Source organism: Balaenoptera physalus (assembly GCF_965194825.1).
Source record: "Balaenoptera physalus genome assembly, chromosome: 11".
Taxonomy (NCBI): domain Eukaryota; kingdom Metazoa; phylum Chordata; class Mammalia; order Artiodactyla; family Balaenopteridae; genus Balaenoptera; species Balaenoptera physalus.
In genome coordinates this window covers 75,800,563-75,824,176 of record NC_138896.1, presented here as the reverse complement: position 1 = coordinate 75,824,176, position 23,614 = coordinate 75,800,563, and the positions used below count along the sequence as shown (strand labels likewise).

Sequence of the window (23,614 nt, the reverse complement as noted above, 5' to 3'; positions counted from 1 at the left end):
TTCATATTTGTCCCTGAATCTCACCCCTGGACCCCATTTTTGAGACTCAAGTCACATTCTGTCCTCCCTCCACCCCATTATCCTGGGCTGTAAACTTGCACGTGTTGCTATGTAGTGCCCTCGGTCACTTGAACTAACCCTGACACACCATTTTACACAGTAGGCAGGATTTGCAGCTTCCAGAACAATCTACCAAGAGACGCAAGGAGATCTGGCTGTGTATAGATAGCTCACAGAACATTTTTCTTACTGTTCCTGTGAGTATCTTCTAAAAGCAAATTACACTCCTGGGCCTGCCTCTTTATGCACAGCAAAACCGCACGGTCCCCACTGGGTAGGTTTTGCCCAATAATACTCACGCTGTGGCAGAGGCAGGACGTGTAGTCTTCTATTTTATAGATAAGAAAATTCAGATCCCCGATTTAAACGTAGGGCCTCTGGGGCAAGCTGTGTCCGTCTAGGATGCTGTCTGTTTGGGCTTCGTGGGACTCTGCTTGGTTGCACTGCAACTGCTGATGGGTAGGTGACAAAGCAACCTGGTGGCTCGGACCTCCATGTCCCTCAACTGTCCCCTTGGGCAGCTTCTTGAGCCTCTCCCAGTGGAGAATCTTCCAGCGAGGCCAGCATGGTAAGAGGAGGCATCTAACCTGTTTCTTCTCCTTGACAGAAACTGACATCAATGACTTCCGTCGGTGTGTGAGGCTGACCAGAGAAATTTTTGCACAGAAAGCTCTGGCACCGTTCCGGGGGAAGGAGCTCCAGCCAGGAAGCCACGTCCAGTCGGATAAGGAGATAGACGCCTTTGTGCGGGCAAAGGCAGACAGCGCCTACCACCCATCGTGCACCTGCAAGATGGGCCAGCCCTCCGACCCCATGGCAGTGGTGGACCCGCAGACCAGGGTCCTCGGGGTGGAAAACCTCAGGGTGGTCGACGCCTCCATCATGCCCAGTGTGGTCAGCGGCAACCTAAACGCCCCCACCATCATGATCGCAGAGAAGGCAGCCGACATCATCAAGGGGCGGCCAGCTCTCTGGGACGAGGCTGTCCCTGTCTACAAGCCCAGGACCCTGGCCACCCAGCGCTGAGGCTGTCCCTGAGAAAGAAGGCTCAGCACAGCCCTTGCGCCAAATGTGCTTTCCTGGATCTCTCTAGAATGTTACAATTTGATGGCCAAGAATTGGATAATTTCTTAAGAAATGAAACCAGTATTGGTCAGTGAATCGGGTTCTTTCTTCCCAGCATGTCCCTGGGGGCCCTGTGGGGTAGGCCGGCATTCTGGCTGGGGCCCCTCCTCCCTGCCTCCTGGTAGGACAGCAAAGGGGACGGGAGGCCGGTGGAGAATGGGTAACTCTGGCCAGGTCCTTGTCTTGTGTTCCGCAGCGCTCTCCAACCCAGAGTCCTGCTGTGTTCCTGGGTCCTGATAGGACTTGAGGAAAGTGGTGCTCTCCCAGGCTCCCTCTGGAGGCAAGCCCGTCCAAGAGCAGGGTGCTTGCACAGAGGCCGGGGCACCCTCCCCCTCAGGCTGAAAGCTGCAGCGGAGGCCGAGAGTCCCACAGGAGTTAGGGAGCGTGGAGCTCAGCTGGGATGTGTGCACAAGCCTCCAGTGTCCAGAGGGAAAGCTGTCTGCTGGAAGAAACAGGCTTCTCCTTTCTCTGCCACTTCCTGATTTCACTCCCAGAGTGAGGCAAGATCTGGTGCTCAGTCGGGTCCCTCTGAGGGGCTTGCAGCCCACCTCTCTGATGCTCTGGTTCTTATTAACACCATCAGCCCGATGAGAGGAATTCTGGGACTTTTTCCAGGACTCAGGAGTCTGCAGGGCCTTTTCACTACCATGGGTTTCAGGGTTTAGCATTTTTAAAGATTTTCCTGTTGCCAGGAAACCTAGAAACCCAGAGCAGACCTGCATCCCTGGCCCGCTCCATGCAAAGCCTCCCTCTCAGCCTGGGGAGATGGATGGCTCAGCAGTGGCCACGGCTGGCTAATTCTCATTCTTCAGACGTCCACAGCAACAGACCAGGCGGGAGCCAGACTGACGGGAAAAGCAGTCAAGTAAAACTATGATCCTGATCCTGTAAAAAAAAACACAGTTGAGTGAAAGAAAAATAAATTGGCAAAGATTTGAGTTTGGGGGGTGGGGGGGAACAGATACAAAGTAACATTTAAGACAGCTCTCTGATCTTTAAACTTCTTATAATTCAATAATGCAATCCCGTAACTTATCTTTGAACTGAGACTGTCATTATCCAGACTGTCTTTACAAGGTAATGAAAACTTGAATGCATTTTGGATTGATTTTTCTGACGATATCCAAAAGCCACTGTCTACGGTGAGAAAAAATGGAAGTGCTATATGGAGACCTGTCATGCTGGACCCAGAATCAGGAGGGAAGGAAAATGGAACGTTCCTGGCTTCACCCTGGATCACAGTGGACTGAAGTGCCTTGGAGGCCCGACAGCTGCAACTTACGTTTCTGAGAAAGATTTCCAGAAGGGTGGAAAGAAGAAAGCCATCACACCATCCTTCCTTTAAAAATCTTAAAGCAAATCTTGTTTAATCTTACCTGTATCTTGCTTTATTTTCGGTTCCAACGGAGGGTCAAGAAAGAAAATTCTACATCTGCCAAGAGATGTCTTTCTCCTAGAGAGGTCCCCACCTGCCCACAGGCCTCCTCTGGGTCTTGGAGCTGCCTGCGGGGGCGAAGGAACAGTAGGAGTGCGGGCGCCAGCCCCCTGCTCTGAGGGCCACGAAGTGACACATCAGGTGTGCGGGGGGTCCCAGGCCTGAGTGTGACTGCGCTGACCTCCTCTGGCGCCGGTATGGCAGGTGACAGGGCCATTCAGTTCGGTCACCTCTGCGTACCGTGGTGCCCTCGGCCTCTGAGACAGTGGCTGACGCGCTGGTGTGCGTGTGTCGATGGGCAAAGCGAAGTGCGTAAGGGGAACCTGTACGGTGGATGGCACCCAGGCCCCTCTCCCACCCTGGCTACGGGGCCTCGTCCCATGCGATCACATGACACTGCCACACACACACACGTTTCAAAGGAGAAGAGCACGAGTGTCGTATATCCAGGACCCAACAGAAAACTGCTATTGGAGTTCAGACCCAGGACAGAATATTCTGATCTGAGGCGGTTCGTCCCTCGAGCCCCGACAGCTGAGTGCTGTGGCCACCTGGGCAGAGTGGAGCAGTGGCCCGTGTCCTGACCTGAAGGCTCTGAAGGGTCCACCACCACGAAGGAGGCTCCAACCTCAGAAAGAGAGGGCTGTTGGCCCAGGAAGCCAGAGAGGGGAGGAAAGTGCGAACTGGAACTGGGTAGGATGAGCCACAGGCTGGCAGCCCGAGGGGCGTGGAGACCGGCCGGCGCTCAGCCTCTGCAAGAACCAGGAAGACGTCGTTTAAGTCCCTTAGCAGAAAGCCTGCAGTACTCCTCAAAAGGAAAAACGCACACTTCCAAAAATGGTTGAAAAAGCCTAACAAACAGAAAGCTGCAAATGTGGCTAGTGGTCAGAACACTGACCCCTCTGAAGAAGCCAGTGTTGGAGCTGCTGCATCAGCAGAGGGTTCTTCCTGGTAGAATAAGAGCCAGAACACACAGCTAGAGGAGCAGCCTGCCCGCAGGTGACCAGGAAAGGGCAGGTCCCAGAGGTGGGACTCTGGAGCCTTAACGTATGGCCTTGTGCGGCCCTTGTGCAGGCTGCAGGCGCCATTTCCACAAGTTCAAATAGAGTCTTCTCTCCAGCCAAACCGTGTGCCTCCGCCCAAAGGTCATTTCAGATTTCCACCGCACGACTTACCATCAGATCAAATACCTAGGTGCCTTTCTCTTAAAAACCAGAAAAAACACACACCCTTCTCCGCTGACCCCGTCTTGAGACCCAGTCTCCCATCGCATCTCCTGCCACTGTCCCCGCAGGGCGCCCTCACAACCATTCTCGCTCTCGTTCTCTGGTTAGAAGCAAGGGCCCCAGGCCTGCTCCTCTTTCTCGCCTGCCCTCCTAGGTCCCCAGTAGGGAAGGAATATCAGAGAAGTAAAAACTTTTGAAGGCCATAGCTGGAGTCTGGTTTTGAGTCGGGGAGGCTAGTAAAGGAGTTGGAACTGTGTGTGTGGTGCTAACCAGTTTTCAGGACAAACTGACCACCCAGCCTAACAGTAAAAACCTTTGCAGGAAAACAGGCAACGGGCAAAGACACTCAGGACTGCAAAACATAAACAACACAGAATAAACTGCTCTGGTTTCTCTCACAAGCGTGGCATCAGCCGTAAAGTGGGTTCATCAGGCAGGTTAAGCCCATCCTGTACTGGAGAAGCTTCTGGGGCCTTCACAACCAACCCCTCCCAGCCACTGGCTGATTCTGGAACATCTCAGAATCAGGCTGGGAGGTGCTGCGTGGCCCAGCCGTCTGGATGGAAATCACGGAGACCATTTTAACGAGGTTCTTGCTGCCATTTCTGTTTTGTGATATTATGGAAAACACAAGATGAAAGAAACTAAATGTACTATTCCTGGGGACACAACAAAATGACTTTTTTTAGGGAGTGGGAGGGGAACTAAAAAGGAGAGACATTTAATCTTAAAAGATTCCTGAAAGAAAAAAACCATGCTCTACAACTTCAAATTTTTCTTCCAAAGAAAAATTTAATGTTAGATGAGCGGTCGAAGCAGGCTTAATGCAGACAGGTGTTAGGAGTGGCGCAGCCTGTAAAAATGCCAGTTAAGTGCTGACTAGAAAAGATCACCGACTATACCAGAAAACTCAGTCCTGTTACGGCAGTTTTGGACTGATGATGGTAAGCCAAGCCACACAGTAAGAAAGACCAATGCTCAGTGGAGAGACACAGAGTCTGAGATGACAGTGACAGTGGGTTAGCCCTTTAGGAGAAACGGTGCTCTCTGCAGCTGGAATTAAGTTACCATCAGCATGAAGATAAGAAAAAAGGAGAAGGCGCCAAGAGGATAAGAAAAAAAATCTACATAATTACAGAAGTGCCCTCACAGAGTACCTGCCCCTCCCGAAGCTCTCACTGGCAAACACCAGGTCTTTGCGAGGAGAGCTCCCGAGTACAATAAAATTATTACACAGTTTTATTCTGAAGATCATTTTGCATTTTAATAAAAAAGAATTTACGTCAGGAAATAGTCATTTACAAACCTTGAAGTGTTTTTGCCTGGATCTGGAGTAAGAATGTCTTAAGAAGAGGTGTGTAAGGTCTTCATAACAAAGAGTTATTTACAAAAAAAAAAAAACATTAACAGGTTACGTAATATTTAAAAACTTTGAACCAAAAATCGCTACCAGTCTTTTTGACTGCAGGGAATCCCTGCCAAGGTAACTTGACAAAGTCGGCATAATTCTGTGAACAGAAAAGGAAGCCTTGATGGGTCTAATGATCCAAAAGTGGGTTTTCATCGAGAAGTACAATTGGAGTGTGAGTGCATTCTAATGAAAACTTCAGCCCTCATTCAGTTGCATATAAAAGCCCTCAAAGAGAACACACAGTACAGCAATGTTGTGTAAAAAGGCAACAATACGATTTGTACAGAGCCCGACGTCTAGTCCTCTAGATCATCCTTTGCCCCCTCTGTCCCCAGCACTCATTTCTCTCCTAAGACAAGCAGCCTTACCAGTCCCCAGGGGACAACAGCAGAAGGACTTCATTCACCCGTGCGATTATTTCTGCGCCGGAAATGTCCTGTGGGGGGCAGCTGAGAAAACCACAACTATGAATGCCACCGGGTCAGAGTAACCAGCTCGACCTAGGCTGCAGTGTGCTCATCGGAGAGTTACTAAAGCAAAACAAAAGACAGCTGCAACCCATGGTGGATGGGAAGGTACAACATCAAGTCACAGAACCCCTGCCCCGAAAAAAGACCGCAGACAGTCATCTGGCATCTCCTGTGTAAAGACAGATGTATAGTGACTCAAAATAGTTTAGAAAAATCTCTGTAGTGCCAAGTTCTTTTGAACTTAAAATTTCACCCCCAAAAGATTTCCACTGGATAGATGAGAATCGGCTCTATTTCTTCTACTTCTGTATAGCCCAAGTAAAAATACTAATAGTTTCTAGATCTGAGTGGGGAACTACAATTATTAGGACCCATGGATATTGCTGCATTTCAAATACGGTACAATAATTACAAAATATAGACCATCTCTTTACAAATACAAATTATAGTATATTACAAGTCATATACAGTAAATCTAGAATTTTTAAACAAACTAGCGTATCTAAGTTTACCTGGTTGCGAGTGCATTATTTATTCCAGTTTACAGTTGCCCTTTGCCTGACAGTCAGAAACCGACCGTCGGAGTGATGCTCTCTCCTGTAAACTGGCGTCACATCACAGAAAACCCCGTTACAGGGTCCCGCTCCCCTCTCAGGATGACGGCTGGTAGGTAGGTCCTGACTTACACACTGTATTTCAGAAGAGCCGAACAGGAATCAGGAAGCAGTGTGTTTTGGGGGGAAAGGGGTTTAAAAATGGATACGCTGGGCCCAGTGAACGTCTGATATGCTAGACCGATGGCTGAGGTAATGACATAGGTATGGTGATCGTCATCACCTTTAAACCTTCCCCCCGTGCCCGCGGGTGGTGGGCCAGCGCTCTGGACAAGCGGGCAGGGCTTGTCCGACCTCCTCGCTGGTCCTCTCCAGGAGGGCTGGACCTGCTCTTGCCCACAGCTGGGGCTGAGCGTGTGGGCGCGGCTGTCCCTTACCAGATTTATGGCTTCCTTGAGGCATGACATCACTTGTACAAAACTCTAATTGAATAGGGACTCCACACTAGTGCCTAAATTTTCCTAACTACGAGGCACTTTTCCCCCGGCCCTCCGGCGCCCCACCTGAGGCCAGAGCCAGTCGGCCGCTCCCTGGGGGCTACAGGGCGGTGATGCAAATCATTTCATCTGCCAGGTCCTCCTCATCCCTCCCGGGGTCCGGCTCCTCGTCGCTGTAGCCGGGCCCGAAGTCCTGGAGCTCGTAGTCCTGCCGGTGTGAGACGGGCCCCACGTCCCCATTGGCCCGGGGATGCACGTTCCCGTTCAGCAGGTTGCTGGCTGCACTCTCCATCTCGTCGATGGTTAGGTCACAGGCATCGGCGATTTCGTGTTTTGTCGCTGACACGAATTTTGGGTCCCTCGCATACCGTCCTAAGCCTTCGGATATCAGAACCTGTACAGGAAAGAGGATCGGTGGCACGAATGCAAAAGGACAGAAAAAGCACCTCAAGCACTGACTGCACGATGTGCTCTTGGGACTCAGCCAGTCATGTCTGCTAGACCCCACACATGGTAACTAAGAGGGAAGGTGAATGGCTTTGAAAATCTGAAGGAGCTCAAACACTGCACGTGGCCCAACGAGAGTGCAACCCACTGGGGACACATGTTTCAGTACAAGCTAGTCATATTTGCAGGAACAGCACACACAATCCTAGGTACAGCTAGCTGATGAAACCCGGCAGGGGTGCTGTTTTTATGTTCATGCTTTAAGTACCATCCTTGCTGCTAAGAAGTGGGCGGTGTCCAGGTTCAGAAGCCCGGCATCCGGGCTCCAGAGCCCACCTCAGAACCACCACCCGCTCCTGCTGTGCGCGGCTCTCCCCAGTTCCGCCTCCCGTGCAGACTCCGCGGCCACACTCACCGCCTCCACCAAGCTGTCTGCGCTCCTCTGCTTGTCGCTGTTTTTGTTGTGGAAGCCGCTGGGGACGGTCAGGCTGGCTGGTGTGAACGTCCGATAGGAGATGCCGGGCTCATCCGTGTACCACGAGCTGCGGTGCAGGGACGGTAGGCTGCCGTTGACCTGGTCCGGGGCCTCCGACCGCTCGACCTGGATCAGTGGGGTGTAGCACGGCGTCCAGTCCCTGTACGACGGGGTCGCTGGCGGGGTGGCCCACGACCGGGTGGAGTGGCTCGGCGAGTACTTCTGGGCTTTGCTGGAATCTAGGCCGGCGACTGCCATGATCTGAGGAGAAAGAGGAAGTGGGGAGACCAGAGGTCCTCAGAGGTCCCGGCCTCGGGCCCCCTCAAAACAGACCAGGCTGGAGGCGCTGTTTTACAGGGGCTTCAGAAGGACACAGCACACTGAGTAATTCAATGAAATGGCCGTAAAAACTTGGCTTTCTAGCAGACCGTGTTTTCTTTTCCCCCAAATGCATAATATATTTCCTGTGACTGTTCCCAGGTAGGAATCAGTTATTGGTGAAATTGCTTAGAAGCATGAAGAAACAGGGAAGACACACAAGCTGTGGGGTATAAACATGCCTCCCGGTTCACTCCGGGTTTGAATAGGGAAGTGCGTTCAGGGCAAGCTGACGGCGCCCAGCGCTCGTAGGGAAACAGGCTGGTTCTCTTTAGGGCAACTCATCCCGCGGCCAGCACTCTGCTCAGAAGCACGAGGTACAAGCCTGCTTCTTCCACCTCCAGAGGCGCCATGGCAGGTCTGCCCTGGCATCCCACCTGCAGAGGGGGACGGTGAGGCCGGGTTTATGAACAGCACAGGCCTGTGGCCAAATCGGAAGCCAGGACCGCCTGGGGGAGGCAGGGCGGGGCAGCAGGGGACAAGGCACTGTCACGCACAAGCCCACGTAGACCTCCATGCCTACTTGGTGTGTGGCATGCGATGGCCAGGGCCTTCCAGAGGTTTGTCCTCCGTCCACGACAAAGCAGCACACAAAACTTAACATAAAAAAATGGAAGGCAGTGGACTTCCCTGGTGGTCCAGTGGTTAAGACTCTGCGTTCCAGACGCAGGGGGCCCAGGTTCGATCCCTGGTCAGGGAACTAGATCCCGCCTGCCACAACTAAGATCCAGCATGCTGCAACTATAACCCGGCACAGCCAAATAAATAAATACATTTTTTTAAAAAAGGAAGGCAGAAAGGCAAAAGGTTGGCAGACCTGAACAGAAACTCTGAAATGGACGCTCAGGGTAAGAAGCAAACCATACCGTGTGTGCTCCCACCTGACCCAGACACACACGGACACAAGAGGACAGCATCTCTGATGTGCTCTTTTCAGGAAGACAAAGTACCATACTCTTGTCCTGGAGGCAAAGCCCCGCAGGCCCTCCAGGCCCTGGGCTCCCTCCTGTCCGGCCGCCCTGACAGGCCGATCTCCCTGGACTACACCCCCCCTTGCAGGCAGGTCGGAGGCTCACACACCCTCGTGACCCCAGGGCCCGGCCCCCAGAGGGCTCCGTAAATGACAGGGCAACCTCTCAGAGCAAAGGGCAGCACCGATTGTTCAGGGTCAGTCAAGCGGCCGCCACTCCCTGCAGTGTGGCTTGTCCCAGGCCCTGCCTTCAGTGCCGAGAAAGGGTGTGTGCAGCTAGGCTGAGAGCCCGGCTCTGGAAGCTGGCAGCCTGGGACTCAAATGCCAACTCGGCCACTCACCTCCTGTGTGAGCTCAGGGATGTCACCTTCCCTCTGTGATGCTTGCTCTCCGTAGAACAGGGTTCATGATAGTTTCTATTTGGCGAGGTTGTCGCAGGACTGAACCAGAGTGTTTGTGAAGGGTCCCCCTTCCCTCCAGTGCTGGCAGCCAAGGGGGACGGGGTGCCCATCGGCCCTGGGGGCAGGGCCAGGTGTGCCGGCTCACCTGTTGCTGCATCAGGTGCAGAGGCAGGGCCGTGCGGTGGGGGAAGGCGGGGGATGGCGGGACCTCCTCCTGGCTGCTGTGCCGGCGCAGGCACTCGAAGTTGAAGGAGGATCTCCGGGGGGCTGAGAAGTTAAAGCACACCATGCAGCTGTGAAACCGGCCGTCAGGGCCCCGGGGCTCTGGGGTCAGGGCAGCCCCCTGGACATTCAGCAGGGGGCCCAGGAGGAAGCAAGCAAGGCATCCAAGAAAAAGCATTGGGCACGGGGGGGGGGGGGCGGGGGAGGTGTCTCAGAACTTTGGGAGGGAGGAAGAAGCAGCCCAACTAAGGGATGTTTTCAAAAGAGCAAGTCAATTTCTCCTCCCTGCCACACCTGTTCTCAGGGGGAGGAGCTAGAGGCAGCCAGAGGGTGGCTGTTCTGACCCTAGGCCCCTGTCCCTGCACGTGGTGGGGACACAGCATTCTGGGTCAAGTACACGACGTCGTTCTAGAATCCCAGAGACGCTTGCTGACTGCCCCGTTCTCACCTTCCAGACATCCTGAGTGTCTCTGGGGGCTGGAGCATCCTGCTGTGCTCCTGTGTTGTGTTTACACTTCTGTTTGCTACCTGCCCTAATAGCTCAACCAGGTAATTAGCAGAGCCTTTTGTGGGGAAAGACCCAGCTTCCCTAGCCCTGAAGACAGAACAAACAAGAAAGGATACCTTGAACTTTAAAAAATGCGGTTGGCTGCCCTGTTAACAGCCACTTTGAATAGAGGCTTATAAACAGGTCGAGTGATGACAAGATGATCCAGAACTCGTGGCTTCACAGGGCGCCAGGCCCGGGAGATCAGTCTGAATTCTGGGCCCCGAGCACAGGCCAGAGGCCTCCCCAGGACACGTCCCCTCAGGCGCTACCGCCGTGGAGCTGCCTCGGCAGCCTTACTGGTGGCCTGCGAGGCAGCACTGAGTCACCTCAACAGTCCTTTCTTGCATTGGGAACCTTGAGCTCATAGGGCATTTCTCATGCCCTGGCAACACTCCACACCCCCCTAATTCCTGCACTGGAAAACTGCAGGGACCAGCCTGGGGAGGCCCCCGGCATCCTGGGACCGCACGCGAAGCTGCAGAGCCCGTTCTCTGGGGGCCAGGCTCCAAAAGCGCACGGAGACCAGACCGAGCCCTTGCCGGCCACTGCCCAACAGGGAGGGACCAGACAGACAACGAGCCCTGTTTCGCGGGCCCGACGCACACTGTGGGGACTGCTGGGCCTCCTCATCCAGTTGCCGACACGGGACACGGACGCCTGCCATCCGCATCAGACAGCCTTCCCTCCACGCGCCACGCGGGACCGAACTTAAGTGTTCTAAGAGGAGGACGGGCCTCCCTGGTCAGCACCACCTCTCGGACCCTCCTAGGGTCAGATGGTGGGGCCAGAGGATGGAGCCAGGAAAGGAAAACTACCACCGCTGTCATTCAGGCAGCACCTTTCAGCTTTGAAAGTGGATCCTCTCTTCTGCTCTGCACCACCGTCTCTAATGGGGCAAGTAATCCCGCTGTGGCTGAGAACACAGGGGCTCCGTGGTCTCCCTGCCTGAGGTCCGAATGGATGGGCAGCAAAGCAAATAAGATGCATTTAATCTATTCACTCTTAAAAATAAAGAGGGCAGCCACTCTTGCCTGCTCAGGGTCCTTGATTCACAGAGGCGGCGCCTGCGAATGGTGATTATCGTGGCCACCAAAGGGAGGAAGGGAGGTCACAGGAGGGCAGTGGAACTCACAGGGCCAGGGGCCTCTGTCCAGCCTCGCCTGCGTGTGTGTCACCTGGTACTGATGGACCCCAGAACTGCTCTGTTTAGCAGCTTGTGTTTGGGGCTGTAGAATTAAATATTAACCATGGAAACGGGTCTGATTACACTTCCCAGCAGGGCTATGACAGCTGGAGAGAGATAGGACCTGGGCACCACCCAACTGCACTTGTTACCGTGCACTAGATGGCGGATGCAGAGCCGCTGTGTCTTGGTTATTTTTGGTTACTGATTAGAGTCCTACCCCAAAATATGCCTCATTCTTCAGAAACGCCAGAAGTGGATATTCTTTAACCAGCATCAAAATGTCCACATGTCCAAAATCAAACTACCCAGCCAGGAACTGGCAGGGGCCACTGCTGTGTTTCCTTCCTCCGCTCAAGTTCCTCACTGGGGGTGACCCAGATCTCCTGGTGGCACCACTGATGCCACCTGCACACGAAAACCAGGTCAGGGAGCAGCCAGCCCCTGCCTCTTCTCTGCGGGACGGGATTCCTTGGCCCCAGGATGGGAGCGCCTACCCTAGAGGTCACCAGCAAGGCCACAACCTACCATGAGCAGAGGCACCGGCAGACCAAGGCAAAGGTGGGAGAGAGGAGGAAGGGTGGACACCAAGAACCCCCGGCTGCTCCTCAGAGGCACGGGCCTTGGTAAGAGGCCTGGGCTCAAGTCCACTCTGTGCGTGGGCCCATCCTCCGCCCTCTAAGGGGTCACTGCCCCATCTGGGGAGTGGGCCTATCAACACCGTGGTGCATGTCTCGCCTACCTGTCAGGGCAGATCCCAAGCTCAAAGGCAGTGATGAGGCGCACAGAAAACCCCTCATCAGGTGCTACATACCGTGCAACTCTGGGCCCTCACACTGTCTCTCTCTGTTCTCAGCAGGAAGCGCTTTAAGCCCTACCACGTGGCACACAGATGAGAAAGAAAGCCAACAGCATCTCCAACTAGGGGGCAGGTCTCGAGGACTGGAGGCCCCCAACATGGCAGGACCACGTCCGTCACCACCCCCGGGCTGGGGCAGGGGGAGAGGCACACTGCTCTCTGTGAGCCTCGCTCCCAAACAAAAAATCTGGCCTCACATGTTGGGGTGGGAGGGAGCAGGCGTCTCCTTGGAGACCTCCGGGAATCATAGCAGACAGGCGAGTCATCATCCTCCGAGAAGCTTTGGGGGTGATGGTAGCCTCGAGGCCGCTCGAAGTCCAAGCTGCTGCCTGGGTATCGGGTGTAGTAGCCACAGCTGTAGCTTTGCCTGGTGATCGAAAAGGCCAGAAGAGAGAGCAAGGGACACGTGAGAGCCTAATTAACAAGCCCACGTCACAGTCCTCTCCCCACCACCTTGGACACAGTAGAACAAGGCAGCCCTCAGCTGCATGGAAAATTCTAGATGGAGGGCAAGGGCTGCTACAGGAAGGTTCAGGACGGCAGACCTGCGATGAGTGAGGTGCTGGTGTTTTCCCTCCCTGGGGCAGCCTCAGACCCCGGTCAGATGTGGACCGCAGATGCCCTGCAAGCTTGACTATCACCCGCTCGCTTCTTCCCGAGGGTCTGCCCTCGGCCAGGTGCTGGGCGGGGCGCCTGGGACACGAAGATGCATGAAGCGCGGTCAAGGAGCTTAGCGAATACCTCATGCACACGGAATTCTAACGCAGGCTGGCGAAGGTGGGCGCTGGAAGAGAGGGGCTCAGGGTGGGGCTCTGTGGGTTCTCGGGGCGGGGGAGGCATTTCAATTCCAGTCAGAGGAGGGAGGGGCAGGCCCTTGAAGGGAAGGTGGGATTAGGTGAGCACAGGTGGGGAAAGGGCATCCAAGGGGTGGTCATGGTTTGAGCAAAGGCCCTGAAGACGGAAACTCAGAACGCAGCTGGCTCAGAACCAGTGGCTCTGCAAGTCAGGCATCCAGGGAGGCCTGCGGAAGGCCGTGGCGCAGAGCAGGGTGAGGGAGGCTCGGCTGTGGCTGGCCTGAAAGACGAGGCTGATGTTTAACAACATCTCAGACGCCACAAGTGACCTCACCACAGAACCATGTCCACTTCAGTGGGCCACCGGTCACAGTGGGATGCAGTTTACAGAGAAGAGGGTGGTGGGTGGCCTTTGTCCCCCTGCACTGCCTGCTACATGTCCTAAAGCAAAGTGTCCACTTTCACCTCATACCTGCCTTCTTCAGGACAGGAGCCTAGAGAGGCACATCTGCTGAGTGGTGGCACTCTGACCTCTTGTCCCCTCACCTCTAGGAGGGACCACCTGATCGGAGCGGGAAGCAGGCGCGGTCCATTAAGACCGACCAAGCTCTGGGCCGATGACCTGCTACACGGCGAGAGCCCCCAGCCCAGAGCGCTCAGCGTTTAGCAAAGGCTCTCATTTCTAGAGCCCATACTAAAGCCTCATGGGTGGGCCCCTGGTGGAAATAAGTCAACAGGCCTGAAAAACCAGCCTCCACTCTGTCTCTCTCCAGTCCTATTTCTCCTGCCCTGGCTTCTCCCGTGGCCTGGAGGCTGTGCTCCTGCTTTGCTTCCCAGGACAGTCCCAAGGGCAGCAGCAGGTGGCCCGTGGCTTCGTGAGCAGGCGGAGCCCCAGGGCCAGGAGACAGCAAGGCCCCCTAAGGGCATCCCGAGCCACAGAGCCCTCACCTGCTCCCGGTGGGCGAGCTGTCGTCCTCGTAGCACTCCTCACTGCTGAAGTACTCCTGCTCCCCCAAGCAGCAGGGCTCCCTGAAGTAGCCGTGTATCTCGGGGTCTTCCCGGCAAATAGCTGGGAACTGCTCGTCTCCTGAGTCAGACCTGCAGTTGGGAGAGAGGGCCTGAGCGGCTGGGCGGGCGGCAGACGCTCCTCGGGCCGTGCCTCGGCGGTGGCCACAGAGGCCCTGCCCGAGGTGCCCTGGCATCTCCCTGCGTGCTCCTGCCTCAAGTGGGGCTGGACTGTTAATGCCTCTGGCAACGGGGCTGTGTGTGTGTGTCTATGTGTGTGCGCACGCACGTACCAGGAAGGGGTTTCTCTCTCAGTGCCTTGACGATGCTAGTGCCACACCACTACCCCCAGAGGCCTGAGAACCGAAAGAGTAGATGTAGTTTGGGAATAGAGCAAGAAAATGGACCTAGAGACCTGCAGTGATGGGCTCCCAGGCCACCTGGTCGGATCCCTGCTCCTCCTTACCCCGGCCCAAGGTGCCTTCAGAGCCTGGAGCAAAGAGGGTCCCAACTTCACACTGCATCTGACCCAGGAAAGGTGACAGGAGTTTTGAGTACAGGGTCCCAGGGGAGGGAGACTCTCCCGGACAATGTCCACCACGTTTTCAAAGACAGCCCTGCCCCAGGACTGTCGTGATGCCTCCCTGAAACCCAGATGTCCTGGCCTCAGCCCTCAGGAAAGCCGGCCAGGCCCTGTGGCATCACTGCTTTCCACACGGAGGACTGTGCTTCCTCCAAGCTCTTCACTCTCTCCCACCCTCCTCCAGCTCAAGTAACTTCTAACTTGAGACCATTAAAGCAGGACATCTATCCTCCCTGTGCCCAACACCATGACCATCCCACCCACAGTTCAACTGGGTTCAACAAACAGGGAGCAGGGTATACTGCCCATGGGTAGGGGGCTGCCCAGGAGACAAAGGAGAAGGCCTGGCTCCCGGTCTTCAGGAGGTGGGGGGTCACGCTTTTACAAAGCCTCCACAAGAGGCCTGACCCCAGAGACCAGCACGACTGCCCAGCTCCACAGGTCAGGGGCTCTCCCAGCACCGCACTGAGGCCTGTGGGGCTATAGCTGTGGGCACGCTGCATGTGAACTTAGGTCCTTGGATGGTAACACAGTCTGTGCAGATATGGACCTGAAAGCTCTGCGTCCACAGCCCTGGGCTGTAACGCCCTGCACTAGGCTAGCTGGCTCCCAGGCCTTTCTCATCTCTCAGCACTCAGAGAGGCCATCTGGTCCCACTTAGAACACACAGTATTTAACACATAAATACAGGCAATGAGCACATACCTAATGTAAGTTTCATAATAGCGGGTTCTATCCAGGAAAGGCATAACAGGGGATGGAGGGAGAAGATAAAAGTTAAATATTTCTAGCAAAATTTAAAAAGCAAATATATCAAGCTACTCCCTAGAGCAGGGGTTGGCAAACTATGGTTCATGGGCTGAATACAGGCCGTCACCTGTTTTTGCATGGCCCACAAGCTACAGTTTTTATTCTTTTAAAGGACTGAAGCAAAATCAAAGGAAGAAAAATATTTCATCGCACATGAGTGCATGAAGTTCACATTTCAGTGTCCACAAATAAAGGTTTATCGGGACACAGCTGCACCCGTACGCTTACATATGATTTATGGCTGGCTTCTTGCTACGATAACAGAGGTGACTAGCTACAACAGAGACTGTATGAGGCTCCAACCCTAAAATATTTACTCTCTGGCCCTTTACAGGAAAAGTCTGCCAGTGCCTAAGTATGCGGTACAGTCGGGGAAGGTAGAGTTTGCGGCTGCTCCTGTGTTAAGGGGCGTCGCGTAGAGCAGGATGCAGGGTGGCAGGTGGCCCTTTATCCTTTGGGTTCATCCCATGGCCAGTGCCTGAAGAAGCTGTGACCTGGAGGCACTCACAGGTCCCAACACCAATGACCGCAGGGAGCCTCCCACCTGTGCCAGAGACGGGAGAAAGACCCGCCTCGGGCCGACACTACATTACCAAGTGCAAACACATCTTAAACGTTACCTTTTAATACTGGACCTTCTTTGAGGCTCACGGCCATGCTTGTGGAAGGAATGATGCCCATTTTCAGACACATGCTCAAGGTTCCCAATGCTGGGCCGTTTTCCAGGGGCAGCTTTGGACATATTGGCATTATTGAGATTGGCATTTGTTGAGCTGGGAACTTGCTTTCCTATGGAATTATGGTTATGATGGTTATGACACACCGAATTTCCTGCTGGAGGAAACAGCGGTTTCTCAGTATCACTTGCAGGTGGAATTGAAGGCCTTTGGACATGCAGGGGACGGTGGGTGGTATTGGTCTGCTGAAGGGAATCTCTCCTATCACTATTAACATGATTGACATGGTTTCCAAGCAGGGCACCATTTCTCTGCAAAATAATGGGAGACAACACCAGGTAATTTAACAAATATTTGATGCAGGCTAGCTATGTTAGGTAATTTTTTTTCTACACGAAAAACAAATTCTAGGTAAGCTCCATAGAATCCCTGTAAAACAGTCTGAGTGTCTCAGTGACCAGGGTGACTGTGTGCGTCAGCTGGTCCCCCTGAAATGAGGAAGGTTACCGATTCCTGAGCTGGGGAGCAAGCGCTCGGCTGTCATTCAAGTGCACTCTTCCGGTTGCTCCAAGGTGAGCTGACTTTCGCCCAGCAGGGCTGTCGGCAGCCCCAGTGGCTGAGGTTGGGCGGCAGGCAGGTCTCTGGGCCGGGGGCTGGGAAGTGGAGGGCCCGCTGGCAGATCAAAGAGCCGGCCCGGGGAAGAAGGGGTAGGGAGGGCCAGCAGCTGCTAGGAGGACCCGGGATGCTCGTCCACGCCGGCCAGTGGTTGTGATCGAGCTCCTCCGAAGTGGCCGGTGTGGGGCAGAGGAGCAAAAGCTCAGGGAAGGAGCAGGCCTGGCCCTAGAAGGGGTGCTGCTGAACGGGGAGGGTCTGCAGGGGGGAGGGCATGGTCCACAAGCCCCTCTAGGCCCTGGGGCTGGTGTGCATTCTCCAGGCTCTTTGGCAGATCGTTAACTGCCCCAACTGGACTCCTGCCCCGCTATTTCCAAGTGGCCAGTGTGTAGCTAGGCGTGGAATAATTACTTTGAACACATCTTCTTCTTCGTCGCCTTTTGTTTCCTCCGGCTCATCATCTTGCAAATCACATGATATAGCACGCCGGATTTCTGGCCCAATGTCGTGCAGTGTCCTTAATCCCGCCTAGATCAATGAAAATGGCAAAACAGGTTAGACAACACGGGTGGCCTGGGCCCAGCCTGGGTCCTGGCTTTGCTCCTGCCTGATTCAGTTGTGGGAGGGGAAGGTTTCTCCAAAGGACAATCCAGGGAACTGACCACTTGTTTGAATGTAACTGATGGTGTCCCTGCAGCCTCAGGGTTGTAGGGTGTGGTCAGGAGTTCAAGATGGTCCTGGGCTGGGATGCTTGAGGCCAGTGACCGCCTTTTCAAATACCCCCACTCGCAGGGAACAGTGCTTGCTTACTAGTACTAGGGTCTGCCATGGCCAGGAGCCCAGGCCCATGTCTAAATGACCGTCTACAGAAGGACGGCCTGCAGAGCGCCATCTCCCGGAGCCTCGGACGGGGCGAGGAGCACGGCGCGGCTGTTTTACAGGGAGGGTGGCAGGCGCTCGCTGGCTGTGTCCAGGATGAGAAGCCTAGTGCAGGTGCCAGAGGGCAAGCAGACCAGGCAGCCAACGGGGCCACTGGTTCTGCTTCAAAGCCACGGGAACGAGGAAGGGACACAACACACTGCAGCCACCAGCACACTCAGGACCAGAACGCGATGGACGGACACGCACAGACCTGCGCTGCTGTGCAGGGCCAGGCTCCGTGGCCACCTGCTGGCACCTGGGCCTGCAGCCTGTGCTCAGGCGGAGAACTCGCCAATGGTTGGGTCATCCTCTTGAAGACCACAACACACTGAAAGGGGCTCCAGCCTCTGGAGGCGGTGCCAGACCCGCCAGGTGACCCCTTCAGGCCCCTCACGGACATTATGCATTTCCCTGAGGCCCTCACGGCTGGCCTTCCTCACCCTGGGCCCCGGGTTCCAGTGGGACAGGGCCTGGGAGAAGCCCTCCCATTGTACTTAATTTCTCTAGGGAAATATTCGAGATGCTTATGGACTACCTATGGGGGAGGGGTGGTTGCTGGCTCTGAGAAAATGATGATGCTTTGACCAACAATTTGAAGAAAAACGGCATGCTAATAGGGAGAGTACAGTTACTCTATCCTTGGACACAAAAAGACTGGCATCGGAAAGAGGCATTCCCTCCCTGTCCCCGGTCTAAGGTCACCCGTCCTGTACCCGGGTGGTACCCCCTCACCTGCCGGCCGTCTGTCTGCACCTCAGTAGTCACTAAAGGTGTGGAGAACGTCTGAGGCCCTGGCTGTGCGGGTCTCCACCTGCAGCTAACACCCCCCAGTGTGAGGCGGGAACCACTCCCTGTCCTTCCTCCACAAGCCCCAGCAGCGGGTGGTACAGGGTACAGACAAAGCATGATGACCGCGTTTGAGACATGCCCGGCAGTGGAGGGGGAGGGGTGGGGGAGGGGGGAGGGGAGGGTGGCCCCCATCTTGCCAGATCCAGCAGGACCGAGCCCACGAGTGTGGGAACGCTCAGACCGGTCTCCTGCGGTCATATGGAACCGCCCAAGGGGCTCCTGTGAAAATGGCTTCGTTCGTAATAGCCCTCAGCCTCAGCCCACGAGAGGATCCTTTCAAAGATGGCACACCAGGCTGCGTCTGGTTTGAACCATTCTTTGCATACAGGAGCCCCAGACCTTTCCATTTTATGAACTGTGGGGGTGAGCGAGCTGCCTGGAGTCAAAGCCTTAAGGTTCCCGGCTAAGAGGGCTGTGGTCTCGCAGGGCAAGGACACACGGGTCCCAGGGCCAAACCCAGAACAGTTTGTGGTGTGGTCAGTGAGGCTGCCCCTCACTCACCTGTCCCTCTGATCACAGGCACCAGACACACGCACTCAAGACGTGCACACACGTACACCTACATGCACACACATGTACACGCGCGCACACACACACACACGCTCACTCTTTTCCTCTCTCAGGACCCCGCTTCCAGCACATCTGAGCCTGGGAAATCATCTCTCTTAGAGGCAGACCCACACCATTCTCAGGGAAACATCAAGAAGGCAACTCTAATGCCAAGTGGATGAAAGCTCTTGCACAGCAGAGCTGCAGGCCTGGGCAGCAAAGTTGAACCCAGTAGTACTGAACAGCCTGCAATTCATCCAGGCAGTGTTCTGTAGGGCACAGTTATCAAGGGAAGATAAACGAAGCCAGAGTTTCACCATCTGATTTTGGATCACTGGAAAGAAAGAGCTGTTACATATCTGAGGCTCCCAAACAAGAGACCAGGTTTGAGACACCCGCTTCCGTTGCCACAAAACACACACAGGTGACAATGCACCGAGTCAACATTCCCAGGTAAATTATGTACCTTAATCCATGTCCCAAGGCAGTGTGGGCCAGGAAAACTGTTTAAATAATGACAGATAATCCTATTCACTGCCATGCAACTGACTGGACTAGGTCTGATTAGAAGAAATAGAAAACTATTTATTTGGATAATTTTTAACATCATCCTCTGTTGACGGGTTGACATTTCACTGAAATACACATATGACATAATTGCATAATAAAAACAAAACTGTCTCCAGCATGTCTTCAATGATACACAAGATTAGGAGAGAGCAGTGAACAAACACAGGACAGCGAATTTGTTTGCAACATAAATCATGGAGGAAATTGAGAGGTGGCCCAAGAGGCCACGTCCAAAGACAAATAAGGACAACACATTTATTAAAGAGACATCAAAGGAGGAGATAAAGCATCACTCTTCCCAGACAGGAAAGCAGAGGCTCAGAAATCATGATTATATTTTGCTTGCTCCACGCAGGAAGGAACACACCTTCTATGAGTCAGAGACTGACTTTACTCTTTTACAGGGTATCTAAGGACAGACGGGGAGGGAGTGGGGAGGTACTATGGGAAGTAGGGGTGTCTGCCAGGGTTGGGAATGAGGGAAACAGAAGTTCCCAAACTTGAATTGAAACGAAGCTTAAGCACAGCACCCTGAATTTATTACATATCACAAAACATGATAATGAAAAATTTTCTAGCACACATATCAAGCTAAAAGGTAGTTTGGGCTGCTCCAAAAATTCCATAGGCACAAGTTCCAATTCCCAAAGTGCAGAAATCTATCTTAAACCCTTGAAAAAATTACCTTTTTCTCACAGCCCTTTAAAAAAAAAAGAACATTTTTTTTCTTGAAATAAACACTTTACAATCAGTAAAATTATCTATTCTTTCATATGGCATATCTGTGTCTACCTCTATCAGCAAAATACTATTTTAATTTGAAATGTGGTCATTAGCATTTAAACCAACACAATTAAAGCCATATAAAGTAATTCCATTAACATCACAGTAGAATTATGGTTTTGAATAAACACAGAATTGCTATAAAATATAAACATTATTGATTTGTTTTAAGATGTCCAATCATATAAAATATTAAACAGAATCAAGCCTAGTTTCTGGTTGATTTTTAAATGCTAGATGTTTTCATAAATATTTTTGTTAAAAAAAGAAATATTGGCGCTTTGCCTGTAGACTGCTGCTTTAAATTTTAGACACCATTTAATTGGAATTTTATAGATATTTACTCTAGTGAATGATTAAGTCACCAAAAATAAAAAACCCCAAACTATAAATCTCTGTAAATATCTCTGAAGCAATAGCATAAATGTATGATATTTTAACCTCAAGTAGGAACATTCATTTACCTTCCTTTCTCTTGCCCACTTTCAGGGTTAAGTTTTTCCTACCTGGTGCATCTGAAATGCTTTCACTGCCTGTCTCCCTAAGCTAGCGCCATCACTCACACCGGTCGTCTGCCAGCTCTCAGCACGTAGAAACGCCCAGGAACCCCTCCTGAACCTACACTGTAACAGTGCAGATAAGAGATGTGAGTCTCCAGTCGGGAGTGGGCCAGGCCATCCATCTTCGGGTATGAGTGCCAGGCTTTCAGGCTCCAGCCAAAGAGCAGAGCCCGGTCTCTATCACAGGCAGGTCTCCCACAGCCAAGGCTGGCCCTGCTCGGTCATCTTGTTAAAGGCGAGTTCTGGTTAACCCTTTAGCAGGCTTCTGCCCCTACCCAATTAGAAGGGATCATTTTAGACTAGCTCCCTCGGCAGAAAGAACTGGAGATTAAATTCTCATAGCATACACCTGCTCATCCATAAGCCATCCCACCTCCCCTGCATCCCCACATGCACACACATCACACACAGGCACACCCCTTCTTTTGTCATTGCTCTCCACCAGGGAAAATGTGACGGTGTGGCCTTTGTGTCCATTATGAACAGTCCTCGAGTTATATATAAACATAAAGGGCTAGAATTACGAGGAAGGCACGCCCGTGAGTCATGCACAGTGATTCCGACCCTCGCTGCAAAGTCAGCTGTAACATTACCATGTAAGTTACCCTGGGGGTGGCACTCAGCTGTGTACATCGAGTTTGTTACCTTCATTTTGAAAGATAAAGGAAACTTTTAAAAAATTACCTAAAGTGATCTATGACATTTCCCTGCGATTTAAAAAAAAATTATCTAAAGCAATCTGTGACATTTCCTCTGATCTGACAGAGCTATCTGTTTTAGTTCCACCTTAATTCTTGGTTGTAGTTTTAACACCAACATTGGAGAAATGCTTGCCAGTTTCCTGATAACAGAGAGAGTTTTACTTAAAATGTGGGCTTAGCAGAAGTCACAAATCGGGACCTATTCTGCTAGCATCTTTCTCACTGCAATGTAACATACTTTATCCCACTACATCTTGGGAGGGAGGGCCGGGGAGGGGAGAGCCAAGATTATTCCCATTTGGTTAAGTGACCTGCCCACACTAGTGAAGGCTCAGCTAGGAATCTAGATGCGCAGTTCTGCTGTTCCAATGACACCATGCCACGCCACCTTTTTGGGTCTACGGGGAAGAGTGCCAGGATCCAGTCCCCACCATGCGCTCACTCACGACTGCAACCCCACATGGCTGTGGCTGCCACTCAATCAAGGCGAAACTTCTTACAACTAACTCAGCAGCACTCCTGTATCACGGCAATGACAGAAATCACCAGGGATCACGAAAACTGGTCCTACACTCAGCACATATCCTTGTCTCCGCCGTGCCACTCTCAGGAGCTGAGATCCTTACAGACACTTCTCTCTCACACACTAATTCATACCACCATTCCTCCAGATCAGCACAGGCAGTGAGACATGGCATGTGGGGCACAGCTCTCAGCCTGAACGTGGGCTGGACGCTGGGGGCCCAGGCAGCTCCGTGTACAGGTGAGTGGGCTGGGATTGGGGTCGGGCCTGGGAGTTAGGGAACAGTTCAAGGTAGGGGCTGGAGATTGGAAAAAGGCTCCAGCACCCTTTTCCTTTAGGGGGGGATATGGGATCAATCCCCCAGAGCAGCAGTTCTCAAAGTGTGGCCCAAGGACCCTGGGGCCCCCTGAGACACCTTAAGGGGTCCAAGAGGTCATTGTGTTTTGCATAATAAGACAAGGAGGCTCTCAGCCTTGTACGCTCTCATCCTCTCCCGAGAACACAGTGGGGTTTTTCAAAGGCTGCATGAACCTTGGGGATCTCAACTCTCCGGCTTGCATATTCTGCATTTTAAAAATCTCTGTTTTAATTCCTAATGTAGTAAATATTGATACATAAGGGTCCTCAATAATTCTTAAGAGCATAAAAGGTTCCTGAGACCAAAAAGTTTGAGAACTTGATGATAACCCGCCCTCAGACAGGCAACACCATCTTTTCCTGGCGCTGGGCTCTTCCCCCATCCAGGATTCCTGTGATTTCCCCCGACCTTTCTCTACTTTGGGAAGAAACCCTTCTCGTGGCTTCTCTGAGTTAGCCTTTGGCATGGGTTGCCTTCACTGTGCCTTAGAATGATGTGCCCTCCCATTACCCCAAACAGCCACCTCTCTCAGGGCTACGGTGTGCCAGGGAGAACGAATTCGTGCAGGTACCTACCCAACCAAGGAACCATGAGTGTTCGCCAGCTCCTGCCTGTGGATAACCAAATCGTGATACGTTTGGGCTAAAGAGGGCTACTAGGTGGGTGTTAGTCAATAACATGCCACAGTAATTAAGACCTTTTGCGATGACATAATGTAACTTTCCTTATTTTTAGTAATTCTATCGTCTCAAAGACTTTTGAAAATAATAATTACTATTCTTAGAGAGGAACGATCTCCTGCCTTTAAGAGTAGAGAATCCAGTACCCAATAATCCTGTGGATCAACTGAATTTTTAATTAGGTCACACCATAGAATAAGCTATCGAAGGGGAGCCTGAGGCCTGATCCTACATCTGTGTCCCTACGATGGATTCTGGCCTGCATTGTGTCTTCCATCCAGGAGCTTAAGAGTTTAGCACCATGGATTCTGGCGTTGGGCACCGAGTTTGCTGAGTCTGTCAATCTGACATATTAAACTTGACTTGTCTTTTACAA

The 23,614-nt window shown here is 52.8% G+C and overlaps 2 protein-coding genes across 10 annotated transcripts in view; one reads left to right on the top strand and one right to left on the bottom strand.

Moving 5' to 3' along the window:
* CHDH (choline dehydrogenase) overlaps positions 1-1,221 on the top strand; it is a 61,456-nt gene extending 60,235 nt beyond the window's left edge. The window contains exon 8 of the mRNA XM_082414505.1: positions 668-1,221. Within this exon, the coding sequence (XP_082270631.1) occupies positions 668-1,086 (419 nt within the window). The 3' untranslated portion in view covers positions 1,087-1,221. The remainder of the gene's footprint in view (positions 1-667) is intronic.
* Positions 1,222-5,083: 3,862 nt separating this feature from the next.
* The window catches only part of CACNA1D (calcium voltage-gated channel subunit alpha1 D), a 319,798-nt gene continuing 301,267 nt past the window's right edge, over positions 5,084-23,614 (bottom strand). For 7 of the 9 annotated variants that reach the window (XM_082414398.1, XM_082414397.1, XM_082414400.1 and 4 more), the window contains 8 exons: positions 17,156-17,272; positions 16,076-16,443; positions 15,351-15,377; positions 14,006-14,155; positions 12,461-12,630; positions 9,595-9,716; positions 7,641-7,961; positions 5,084-7,172 (listed from right to left, as the gene is read on the bottom strand). In XM_082414398.1, coding sequence (XP_082270524.1) covers positions 6,879-7,172; positions 7,641-7,961; positions 9,595-9,716; positions 12,461-12,630; positions 14,006-14,155; positions 15,351-15,377; positions 16,076-16,443; positions 17,156-17,272 — 1,569 coding nt within the window. In that variant the 3' untranslated portion in view covers positions 5,084-6,878. The remainder of the gene's footprint in view (positions 7,173-7,640; positions 7,962-9,594; positions 9,717-12,460; positions 12,631-14,005; positions 14,156-15,350; positions 15,378-16,075; positions 16,444-17,155; positions 17,273-23,614) is intronic. The other 2 variants (XM_082414405.1, XM_082414403.1) reach the window with 1 other exon arrangement.